We start from the raw sequence: 12,329 nt of genomic DNA, 5'->3' as shown, positions 1-12,329 counted from the left end.
TGACTGGAAACCCCTGCTTTGAGGAATCGTCTCTAGCAACTGTGCAAAGATAATCCATGTTCCTGCAGATCACTTAAAAATCAGATACACTAATAATTGATAAGCATTGATTCATCATCCCTATGCTTAGATCGTTAAATGTTTGACAGTAAAATGTTAGTTACAGATAAATATCAAGTGGTTTGTAGCTACTCATGGTGGCTTTGTTTTTAAAGAGGCATGAATTTCAAGTCTGTGTACTTTTGTATTGAACATGTGTGACATTTTATACGGTAAAATTAAATTAAACTTCAGTTTGCAATTTGTATATCGTAATTTTGTTAGTGACACCTGACATTAAATGGTATTTCCATGAGTAAATTATAAAATGACTGATCTATGAAATCCCAAGGAATCTGCATTTTCAATGGTGTTTCTGTAAAGTGTCTCATCACAAACTGTCAGAAGAAAAATCCTAGAAGTAGTATAAATTCTAATTCCACAGTTAAAATATACGACTACTGTGCCTTGTGATTGATTGATATATTAATTTCCATTAGTGGATACTAAATATGGAAACAGCTGCTGTTATGCGAGCAGGTGCATATGAGCAGAGAAAAAATGCTTTTGGTTCTCAAGATGTGTAGCGAGGATTAAAAGGAGGGTTTTGTTTGAGCTGCCAGCAGGAATGTTTTCTTAATTTTTTCTCACAGTAACAAAGGGCAGAATGTACTGTATTTGTACAACTTTCTCTTCTACTTTGACTCAAATCCAAGTAATAAAAATCCAATGCACTTGGCAGAGCTGTCTAAATTCCAACTAGGAAGGATGCTGAAGTCTTAATGCTTCGAGCCTAAAGTGAAAAATGGGATTCAGTAATGCCTACGGTGTCGAATTGGAGCAACATTTCTTGCTGCTGCATTTGTTCTCCAGTGCAGTCGTTTCACTGGCAGAGGCTTGAGAGGGAGGAGTAAGAGAAAAGCTGCCAGGGAGGTTATTTCAACCCTGCAGTAAGCCAGGCTGGGATTGAGGAGCAGCACCTTTGTGCTGCTGGGACTTCCACCGAGCTTCATATCTGGATTATTTATTTATCTTTGTTGGATATTTAAATGTTTTTTTTTCACGCTGAATTAACAGTGCTTTTTTTTTTTTTTTTTTTTTAAACTGAACTTGTCTCCACGTTTCAAGAGGAATACTCTAATATCTGTGTCCTCTTCGCTCTTCTTTCACGGCTAATTGATCTTCAAGGAATGCTGGAATGCCTCGTCTTACGGGGTGTTGATAAAACTGAACTAAAGCTGAACTAAAGGACAATGATCTAAACCTGTTCATGCAGAGACTGCTGTTTTAATGGCAATATTTTGGTCCATCTAATTGCTGGTGTAGCCGAAGAGGTGCCTTTTGGGTTTCTTTTCTTTACTGTGTCAGCTGTTTAACGAAGCAGCATCAGTGGGAGCTATCTAAAAAGGCAAACGGAATTACCTTTCCCGTTAAAGTTGACGACAGGTGCACAACCTGCTTATTTATTTATTTATTTTTTTAATATCCCTGCTGCTCTTTTGTATGAGTTATTCATTCAAGCTCCTGTCCTTTTTTATTTATTTTTAAAATCTCAGTAAGCATGGCAGCAGCGCTGCATCGTTTTATCTCCTGGCATGTGAAAGGGGTGACTGCTCACTGAATTTAAAGAGAAATTACACTGCAGACAATTCGGAGCAGCATCTGTGAGCATTGCAAGGAGGGAGGGGGGAGAGAGAGAGAGAGAGAGCTTTGACGCTGCATTAATACAGCCGGCGAGCAATCACAACTGGTCAGGGCTTGCAAACCGAGCCCTAAACTGAAGAGCACGGCCAGACACTCAAGATGAACTCTTCCTTTGGTGGAAACCAGTCCAGCCAAACCTTCTGTCTCCTGGGCATCAGCTATTCACAGACTGTCAACATTTGCATCCTAGAAGTTGTAATCATTATTTTTCTTACTGTGCTGATTATTTCAGGCAACCTTGTTGTTATTTTTGTATTTCATTGTGCACCTCTGTTGAACCACCACACAACAAGCTATTTCATCCAAACCATGGCATACGCTGATCTCTTTGTAGGGGTGAGTTGTCTGGTCCCTTCATTGTCCCTGCTGCACTACTCCACAGGGTTTCAGGAGTCTGTGACTTGCAAGATTTTCGGATACATAGTTTCTGTTCTCAAAAGCGTTTCCATGGCTTCGTTAGCTTGCATCAGTGTTGATAGATACATTGCAATTACGAGACCCTTATCGTATAACACTCTGGTCACACCATGGAGGCTACGGGTCTGCATTTTTCTTATCTGGATCTACTCCTGCTTGGTTTTCCTTCCTTCCTTTTTGGGCTGGGGCAAACCGGGCTACCACGGGGACATATTTAAGTCTTGTGCCTTAAACTGGGATACAGACGCCTATTTTACCTCTTTTATTGTGGTGATGCTGTATGCGCCGGCTGCTTTAACAGTCTGCTTTACATACTTTAACATATTCCGGATCTGTCAGCAGCACAATAAAGAAATCAATGACCGCCGAGCACGCTTCAGCTCGCAGGAGGGAGACTCTCCCGACACCCAGGCCTGCCCGGACAGGCGCTACGCTATGGTTTTGTTTCGCATCACCAGCGTCTTCTACATCCTCTGGTTGCCCTATATCATCTATTTCTTGCTGGAGAGCTCCAACATTTACAGCAATCCTGTCGCCTCATTCCTGACCACCTGGCTGGCCATCAGCAACAGCTTCTGCAACTGTGTCATCTACAGCCTCTCCAACAGCGTCTTCCGGAAAGGACTGAAGCGGCTTTCGGGTGCCGTCTGTGCCTCCTGCACATGCCACGTGAAGAGCAAGAAGCCTCTGCCTCAGTGTAGCAAGCGGTCCACAAACGGCTGCAATGCTTAGCAAACACAAAACTGGTGAAGCGCGTGGTTTCTGTTTTGCTTGCAAGCTGCAGTCCCTACTGAACTAACAATGTGATCAGATTTGTTTGAAAGCAAAACAGGGGTTAAAAGAAGTATATCTCTGTGATCTCACTCTGGAGTTGGGGGTGTGTGTGCACAGATGCAGTTGGAGCGGGGATCTCCCATCTTACTATTAGTAATTCAAGGGAGGTCACTGCTGGTTATGCCCCGTAAGGTGTTATTCAGAGGAGTCCAGCGATATGTTTGCCTTCAAGGGGTGGGCTTGGATGGCCTCCTATACAGATTGTGGCCAGTTTGCGCATCCATGTTTGCCAAAACAAAGTTGATTTGTGTTAAATTAGTAGCAGTTTCATCATGCTTTTTTAAAACTGTGTGCTCCTGCATTATGCTTAAGTATGATTTGAGGGGCTTACAATGCAAAATAATTTATTTAAAATAAAAACAAATACAGGAATGATGCTGCCTTTCAGTTCACTGGATAAAATAATGACTTGATTTAAAGTGATTCACTTGAAGTCCTTGGTGTTCTGTATGCATATTGCTCATGAACAGTTTAACCCATTCACAGTTTCCATATGTTTTGAAGCTAGGCTTCTCCAGTTCTTTACAAAACTCAAAAGAGATTCTTCAGTATGTAAAGTCCATTGATCTGCTCCACTTGTGGTCAGTCAGTAAGTCTAAAGAAATCTCTAAATGTATAAACATTTCCACACCACCAAATCACTACTTAAAAGCTCAGTGCATCCTAGTTGCTTTTTTCAGTCGCTGCTTAAAGGGAACCATGCTGGTAGTGCTGCGTGGGGTAAAGTTGGAAACCACTGTGTTGCATGAAATTAGTGCTGCGTTTAGAGACTATGGTTAGTGTTTATTGTACTTCAGATATTATGGTTTCGTCAAAGTAAGCATGAATAAACACAAGAAGTGGTCCTGTAGTGGTGGTAGTGATATCTGACTGTTTATTTTTTTTAACCCTGATGTCACTGACTGAGAGCAAAAACATGCGACAAACAAAATCATTGTTTTGAGATAGGAGCATTCAGATGTAAATTATTGAAATATATAATGAAGCACTTTTTTTTTTTTTTTTGCCAAACAGTAGTTTAAGAATGTAACATTTACTTGGCAGTAAATATTACCTGTAACAATAGCTGTCTGTTTTATACCTTGGGGGCATGGTTTATGACAAGGGGCCCACTTACTTGGTTGCACTGTTTATTTAAAACAAACACAATTACAAGTGTTATTCCAGGTCACAGGTGCTTGTTACGATATTGCCTGTAGGGAAAATATATGTTTGTATTTTTCCACGTTAGTTTCTCTGTTTGCAAATCAACATGAAAAATGATTTGACTGCGCTCTCCAGAAAAGAAATGTCATGCTGCGAGAAGCCAATTTGTTATATTGTACTCCCCACCCTCCTCAACTTTCAGATTAGTCGCATTGTGATTGAACTGTGCAAAACATTTTTAGACAAGCCTGAAATTGCAGTGTGTGTTATGAATGTTCACAAAATTACAATATAAACAAGGTTGTACAGTACATGGTTTTCATTTTTCCAGTGTAAACATTCCCTCTAGGCCTCATAGACCTGCATACGCACAGCCTTGTTTCAATCAACCAAGATCTAACAACCTAGTAGACAACAGAGAAAAAAAGGGAAATATACCTGTATTTACTAAAATAATATGCAGGCGGCTGTGTGGTCCAGTTGTTAAAGAAAAGGGCTTGTAACCAGGAGGTCCGTGGTTCAAATCGTGGCTCTCTCACTGACATATTGTTTGAACCCGAGTCACTTAACTTCCTTGTGCTCCGTCTTTCGGGTGAGACATGGTTGTAAATGACTCTGCAGCTGATGCATACTTCACACACCCTAGTCTCTGTAAGTCGCCTTGGATAAAGGCGACTGCTAAATAAACAAATAATAATTGAAAATACAGACATATCCAAAAGTAAAAAATAACATCTGTTATGGTTTTGAATTTTTAACCTTAAACATTTTTTATTAAGTTAAAGGCATGCAAAACATATTCTGGGTTGTATGGCCAAAACACCTTGCTTAACACCTTACTAATACTCACCTTACTAATATGCAAAGTTTTATAGTATTCTTCTGTTATTCACCTGATTTCCCTTAACAACATGTTTGACCTTAAAGTAAGAGCTAAAGATAGAAACAGCCTCCAATCCTTGAAGCCAAAGAGCTTTTCTGTGTCATATTTTCCATAATCTTCACTGATGAAATCACTGTGTGTGATAACAAAGAAAATTGCATTGTAGATTATAATGAATTTACTAGAACTTAATGAAGTTTGGCATCAAGATTAATAGCTGTGATAGCTGAAAGCTTATTAGAAGGGTGGAGTTCAGTAAGACATTCAGTAAATCTGCACTTTCTTTTGAAATGTGTGAAATTAAATATGCTGGTTTGAAACTATGAATTTGATAGGTGATTCTTTAGATACAGCAGCATTTTTCCACAGTACACGAAATGCTGGTTGCGAAGCATACCTCTCTACTAACACGATTTCAAGCAGAATTCTCAGTTTCATTCTAACTACCCAATAGTGTCATGTTTGCAAAGGATTTTTAACCCATAGCTAAGTGTTTTTTTGGTTTATTGTTCTTAAAAGAAAACATGGATTAGCTCTAGGATTAATGCTTTGAGAATGTGTCGCTATAATTGAAATTATCAGATTGAGAATAAAATTTAAAGTCACTTTTTCCTAACAAATAAACACTACTAGGCATTAATGGAATGTGAACTAGCTAGTGTGCTCTATTTGTATTTTGGAAAGTCGGAAGTTACATAAAGGCCACTTGTTAGTTTGGTAATCTTAAGATGAAACAAAAGCCTTTATTATAGCTCTCTTGGGAGCTAACATTAAGTAAAATAGCAAGGCCCCCCAATTACACAGTTCCTTAAGTTTTCTAAATTTAGCAACCAGAGAAGCATTGCCAGATTAATTCAGAGGTGCCAACTAACCCTCTTTTGGGGAGTCTGTCCCTCGTTTTACTTACTGCCACTCATCACTCAACTTTGATTGATTTAATATCAGCTATAATGGTAGTTTATTGGCTTCATATGAATAAGATTTGTGTCTCTTGTGGGTGGAAGAGCAGATATAATTTTATTTTGTTACATTTAAATATGTTTGGTTGCTTTTGAAACTGAATTGACTTTTTTGAATCTGTAAAATGTGCATCTATTATTTTTGTTCTCTGCTAATTCTATTGCATAGAGTAGAATAAGCAGAAAGCAAAAAACATTTTTTTTAGTTAGGGAACTAGTCTGGGACATGGCTGACTATTGAGTCAATAGAGTAAGATGATAAAAACAGTCAGATTTAAATCTGTCCGATAACTTTTATAATTCTGATGGAACTTTATTGTCATTTACTAAGGTTAACCATGCATGTATATATTTCTGTCTTTGTCCATTTATTGGGGATCTAATTTAAGTATTATCTGAACCCAGAAGGAGAGTTCACTCTTGTTACTTGTACAATTCCTGTATGTTTTGAAAAAAAGGTGATGTGTATTGCAAAAAATAACCTGCACACTTAGTGTTGTTTGTGAATTTCCAACAGGAATGCCTTTTATGCATTTTTGTTTTAAAACTGCATCAAGAATACAAAGCCATTCTAAAATATCAGCATTGCTAATTTGAACTTGGAGAGAAAAACTGACAGTCATTCCCACATCATGGCTACGAAGCTATCATTTTATTACCAAAGTACTTGATAAATCCAGATGCAGTAGAATGGTTAGAAGGAAGTGACTTTTGAGTGATTTATTTAAAATATATTTGTTTGTTTAAACCTTTAATTGATGTTTGTTTTGGCACTCGGTGGTCTGTATTAATAAACAAAGTGACAGCATGCTGTGTAGTTTGCTTAAAACATTAAGCACATTTATTGTACAGTGTGTACAGTAAACAAACTTGCTAATGAATGATACTGTTTTACATGTGACTCGCAACTTGAATTTGTGGTGTCCTGTCTGTTTCAGGACTCGGAATACAATATTCATATTTCTGCTGACCTAATCTAAAAATAAAATGATTTTTTTTTTTTTTTTTATTCAAGTACCTACCTTTTTGTACCATCAACTTTACATGGCACTAGGTGTGTTAAACGCATACTAAAAAATGTATCAGTTTTAAATTATGCAAATTTTAAAATGACTATTGGCTTTTGAGCAAAGTTATGTATTATATAGAGATTTTTAACTGTTTGGATGTGCTGAGTGAAATCTTTTTTTTTTTTCAAAGAAAGGCAAAAAAAAGAATAATTGTATTAAAAATAATGAACACTGTAATTACAGTCTTTGGTTGGTGTTTATTAGAATATGCTTTTAGACATGTACTATTCCAAAGTTATATCTAGGGAACTGTGCAATACTGTGCAATTGTGGAGTTTAGCACCAAAAATGCTGTCTGTATATATGTGTTTAAATCAATTTAAAATGTATCACAGATGCAATAAAGGGCTTTTGTTCTAATGCAACTCTAACGAGTTGTCTGTGTGCGCTGTAAACCGAAAGATGTTTAGCTGTATTTTAAAAATTGTGAACCGGTGTTGGTGTTGGATTGTAAATAAATATTGATGTAGCATTTTTTAGAATGATTCCAATCTATAAATAAACTGTAGTAAACAAAAAGACTGATGACCTGCAAGGTACATGCGTGGTCATCATTTTATTTATACAGCTATAAAGCTGAATTCCTGTTTCAAGTATGTACGTACTATATGTATTGATGTTGGTCTGTATGTTTGTATGTATGTTATAACTAACACATAGGTATATCATGGTACAGCTGCATATTTTTCCTTTGCTGAAACCAGCTCCTGGTGGATTACGAAAAACACACAAAAAATGTTTTTATAATGAATTTCTAAATGTTACTGTGAATGCTCCTTATGCTGGTAACAACATGTTGCTGTGTTAATTATATTGTATATGTAGTCCATCTGATATGAGGACATGTTTACAAGAAATTATAAAACAATTTATTATTACGATAACATAAGACATTTGCAAGCGTTTCCTTAGTGAAGCTGTAGGTTTTTCCATGCCTATTTACCTAGGTTGAATGTCTTTTGAATCGGAACTATAAAACGTTGGTAAGGTAAACCTTGTTGTAGCTGTTTCATTTCAATTGTTTCATTTTCCCTATTTTAAAAAGCTACTAATGGAATTCAGTAAGATTTGTGTTAATTTCTTCACTGTTTGTGAAAGTGCCGTGCCTTTTTCAGGGCTTTATTTTGAGTAAGTGATGAAAGTACTAAAAGGTACAGAAATGTGTGACCGTGCAGTATTTTCACTGATGCATGTTTTGGGACATTGTTTTGCCAAAGACCAAGTAGTATTTTTCCTGTGGGAAAGTTATGCTATGAAACGAAAACCAACACAATTTAAGGGCTAGCCATCTCGAGGGACTTCCATTTCCTCATGTAGAACTGCACCAAATTGCCATATTTGGATTTTAAACCAGATGACATGTTACTCAAGACACCATAAAACACAAATGTTTACTTCACTTGTTTTTACGGGACACCATGTTCTACAAGAAAATGGAAAAATATTCACCTGCTGTATTGTTTTCAAATGTTAAATAGAAGTGCATATGTTTTGAAATTAGTAAGTTATAGCAGTATTTTCTTTAAGTATATATTTGTGGTTATTGGTCTCTTTATGAAGTCATCAGTCATGGGTTAGAAAGGCAAAACAAGTATTTTACAAAATGTCTTGTGTACTATAGTTTATTATTTGTGAAGTGCATAAGCACCTTGATTTTGTAATGTGTGTTTTTTAAAAAAATCAATGTCTATTCTAGTAACATTAATGATACTATTTATAGCATTGCTTTTTTGGTCATGTGTAATGTATATATTGTCATTTTTCATTTGTTTATGTTGTCAGTAAACTGTAAACCGCATTTGTTTTGTTTTTTATTGGTGGGGTGGGTGGTGGTGGTGGTGTTGACAAAAAATAATTCATTATTATTGAGTGACGCACAAAAAAAAAAAAAAAAATCATTAGTATTTAGATCAGTTAATTACCACAAAAAAAAAAAAAACTTCCTGCATTAATGAAAGCAGTGATGAGTTTCTTAGGTGTTTTTACCTGATCATTTTGATTGAGTGTTTCTGAAGCTGGGTAATCCTTGTATCAGAAGAAGACAACTATAACACTAGATACTAAAGAATTTTGAGTTAAAATATGTTTTTAATATGAAAAAGCTAATACAGGTTTCTTATTTTCAACTGTGAGAAATGTTAATTTTTTTTAAAATAGAAAAACAAAAATTAAATATATATTTTAAAGTATAATTAAGGGGTACTGCTTAATATACTGCATTGATTTCAGTGGTAATATTGGAGCTATCATATCTCTTTACAGTGCAGATGTTTGACAGTAATAAACAGTCATAACTTTTGACTGTGGAAAAGTACTTTACATTTAACTCAGTTTCTTTCTGTTGAAGAAAGTCTTATCTTTTAAATACAGTTGAAATGTTGCTGGGTGGGTAACCCAATATCCCTTTGGGAAAACCATGAAAAGGTTACTGTGTCATGACATTTTCAGCATATAGTAGATCATGTTTTATTTGATACAGCTGTGAAGGGCACAGCAGTGCTTTTTCCCTTATTTTTCTCTCTGAAAAATACATTCCTTTCTCTTCGGGGGGTACTGAAGCAAATCAAGCCTAGATGAAGGCAAACATACGACTTATTTATTATTCCTTCAAATGTATTTCCTGCATTTGCATTAAGAAAGGTAATCGGCCAGTTGATGTGCATGTCTTTGTCCTTTTGCACAAACGGAAAAATACATCTTAATTCTGTAGCAACTAATTCTGTATATATTATGTGGAAATACAGTAGAGAGCTTTAACATTTTTTAAAAGCTGGTGCCAATTGATAATGTTTTTATTATTATTATTATTATTATTATTATTATTATTATTATTATTATTATTATTATTCTATGGAAAGTAAAAGCTAAATGAAGTACCAGAAATGATCAAACTCATGTTTTGGTTTGGTTTCTTAAAAGAAATGTACCAAATCAAAAGTAATTTGCCTTCCTCATGTGTAAAGTCATGATAACACTACGCTATACCATATCAAAACAAACACTGACTGCCACTGGCTTGTTTCAGGGGAAGAAAGCACATCTGGCTTGTAGCTAGTTTTTATAAAACCGAGAGAGAGAGTTGCAGTGGGAAATTCAAGCTGTACTGAAATGTTTTATTTCTCATGGCTGTTTTCCACTGAATTGTCTCTGTTTGTTTATTACTCTCTTCCTGTCATTCTTTGCTCTCTTTCTTTCAATCCAAGCCTGCCGAGGGCGTGTGCACAGAAAGGGTTTCCTTTAGTTCTGTGCCCTCCTAGCTTGAGAAATAGACCAGCTGAACATTTCTCACAGCAAGGTATAAAAATAGCAAGGAAATGGTAGGGTTAAGAAGTGGGGATGCCAACAATGCAAAGAAGAAAAGGGCATTATTGTACAACTATTTTTTCTTAATGCATGTTAACACTATCCTTCCTGTTGAATGTCTTGATGCAGCGTCCATAGTCACATATTTGAGATTAAGGTGTCACGTTAACCTCCAGCTGCTGCAAGTGTACCAGAAGCCAGCCTATTTCCTCTTATAGTGCTGTACTAGCAACAAGACAGAGCCAATGCTGGTGGAATATTTCATCCTTGAAGCTAACTTAGTCAGTGGGGAATGTATACAAACTGGACTGTAAATAGGATTTGTCTTTTAATGAGAATCTATTGAAAAAAATGTGAACGGACACAAAGGAATTATACATAATACATAATTATACATAATTGCCATTTAACCTTCAAACTGTCTTGGGAAATCAAACAAACCGGAACAAGACATAAAAAATAACAGTACTGAGAATCTGCATGTTAATTAGATAACTGGTTAGAAAGGCCTTTCTATTTAAAATTATTTTAGGAAAAGACTTTTGAGGTGTTTACAAGTAATTGTTTTTTCTAATTAATTATACTTCTAAATGTTTGATTAGATGGACCTGCAACCTTTTTTGCAAATCTAAAAATAATTCTATTCCAGTTGATGCATATTTCAGCAAAGGTTGCTTTATTTGTATTCAGATTTCATGAATGACATATTCTAACTGCAAATTCCACATGTAGTATATTCACTTCTCAGGTCTTTTGAGATGAGACTAGTTGGAGGTGGGGGCATTGTGCTCTCAAATGACTGTTGGTGGCCAATTTCCCACTGTGGGCAAATTGCCCATTTTACATTTAATGCGGCGGGGGGGCAGTGGGGAATATAGGCCGTAGTCTCCAGGGGGCCAGGACAAATTTCAACGCTTAAACTGAATTATATTTGAAATCAGACAGTGCCCTGAGGGAGCCCTTGTAAGTGCTTGTACAGTTAGTATTACACTATATACATGTTCACAACTGTATAAATATTACCCTGAATTTTAATAGAGGATAATTATTGGGACATCCTCCTGTGGTGAATAAAAACCGTATATACCACGAACGATCATTCACTATCCTCTATATATTCCACATGGATATATTTTGACAGTGATTAAACCAAAATGAAAATCTGCAGCACTGTGCATTGTCTGTAGCAGGAGGATTCTGGATCTGTATTGGTGCCTTGTGAGGTCAGTTCACTTGATGTGCTCTCGCATCCAGAAATACAAGATTGAAAGGGTCATTTCAGCTGGATCTTAAATTCTAATAGCTTTAATAGACTAGGTAATTCCCATAAGAATCAGGACGGAGCAATTCTTTGAGTTGAAGTGAGTATGCTGGCCCTTAATCTATCCTGATCATTCTGAATGTTACAGCTTTTAAATACGTTTAATGTACATTGGTGTGCTTACAAGCTATTAAAAGTGTGATGGTAGAAATCTGACCGTTCAAATGGTACGTGCACAGTACATTACTAAGCTGCTTCCTTCCGCTCCAAAACTCCAAAGTATTTTGGTCTTTGTTTATAATTAATCCAGACAGAGATTATTTTTATCATTTATATTGCTGTAGTACTCTAGATTTAAACACACAGGGGAATCCCGCAAATCTCAAGAGGCAGCGCTGTAGGCCTTAAGATAGTCTATACTGCAGGTTAAAATTCCTGTCCCTACTATTGCAGATAGAAAGGTTAAACAGAGTTCATTGGAACATATTATTAATTACAGGACTTGATTTCCTGTTGGAAGGAAGAATCTTACGCAGCTCTCCTCAAAGGCAATTCCTATCTGCCCATCTATTAGATATAGTATATATTGGGGGGGAATACAAAACATGTTTTTTTCATTCAACTTTAGATTTTTCTGAATATTTAGGTGTTTTAATAACTCCTATCCAAACATGTGTGATCATTTGTTCTTCATGTACGTGTGTGTGTGTGTG

General features: G+C 36.2%; 2 protein-coding genes across 4 annotated transcripts in view; both read left to right on the top strand.

The window, feature by feature from the left end:
- Window positions 1–12,329, top strand: part of LOC121307082 (rab GTPase-activating protein 1-like) — a 113,439-nt gene that overhangs the window by 50,301 nt on the left and 50,809 nt on the right. The gene's annotated exons all lie outside the window — the stretch shown is intronic.
- On the top strand, window positions 1,155–4,773 carry LOC121307083 (probable G-protein coupled receptor 21). Its single transcript, XM_041239199.1, has one exon. It carries the CDS (start codon window positions 1,843–1,845, stop codon window positions 2,890–2,892), a length of 1,050 nt encoding a protein of 349 aa, XP_041095133.1. The 5' UTR covers window positions 1,155–1,842; the 3' UTR covers window positions 2,893–4,773.

This window comes from Polyodon spathula, chromosome 52 (genome assembly GCF_017654505.1).
Source record: "Polyodon spathula isolate WHYD16114869_AA chromosome 52, ASM1765450v1, whole genome shotgun sequence".
NCBI classification, from domain to species: Eukaryota; Metazoa; Chordata; class Actinopteri; order Acipenseriformes; family Polyodontidae; genus Polyodon; species Polyodon spathula.
The sequence above is the reverse complement of the archived record's forward strand: the minus strand, read 5'-3'. Positions and strand labels throughout refer to the sequence as shown.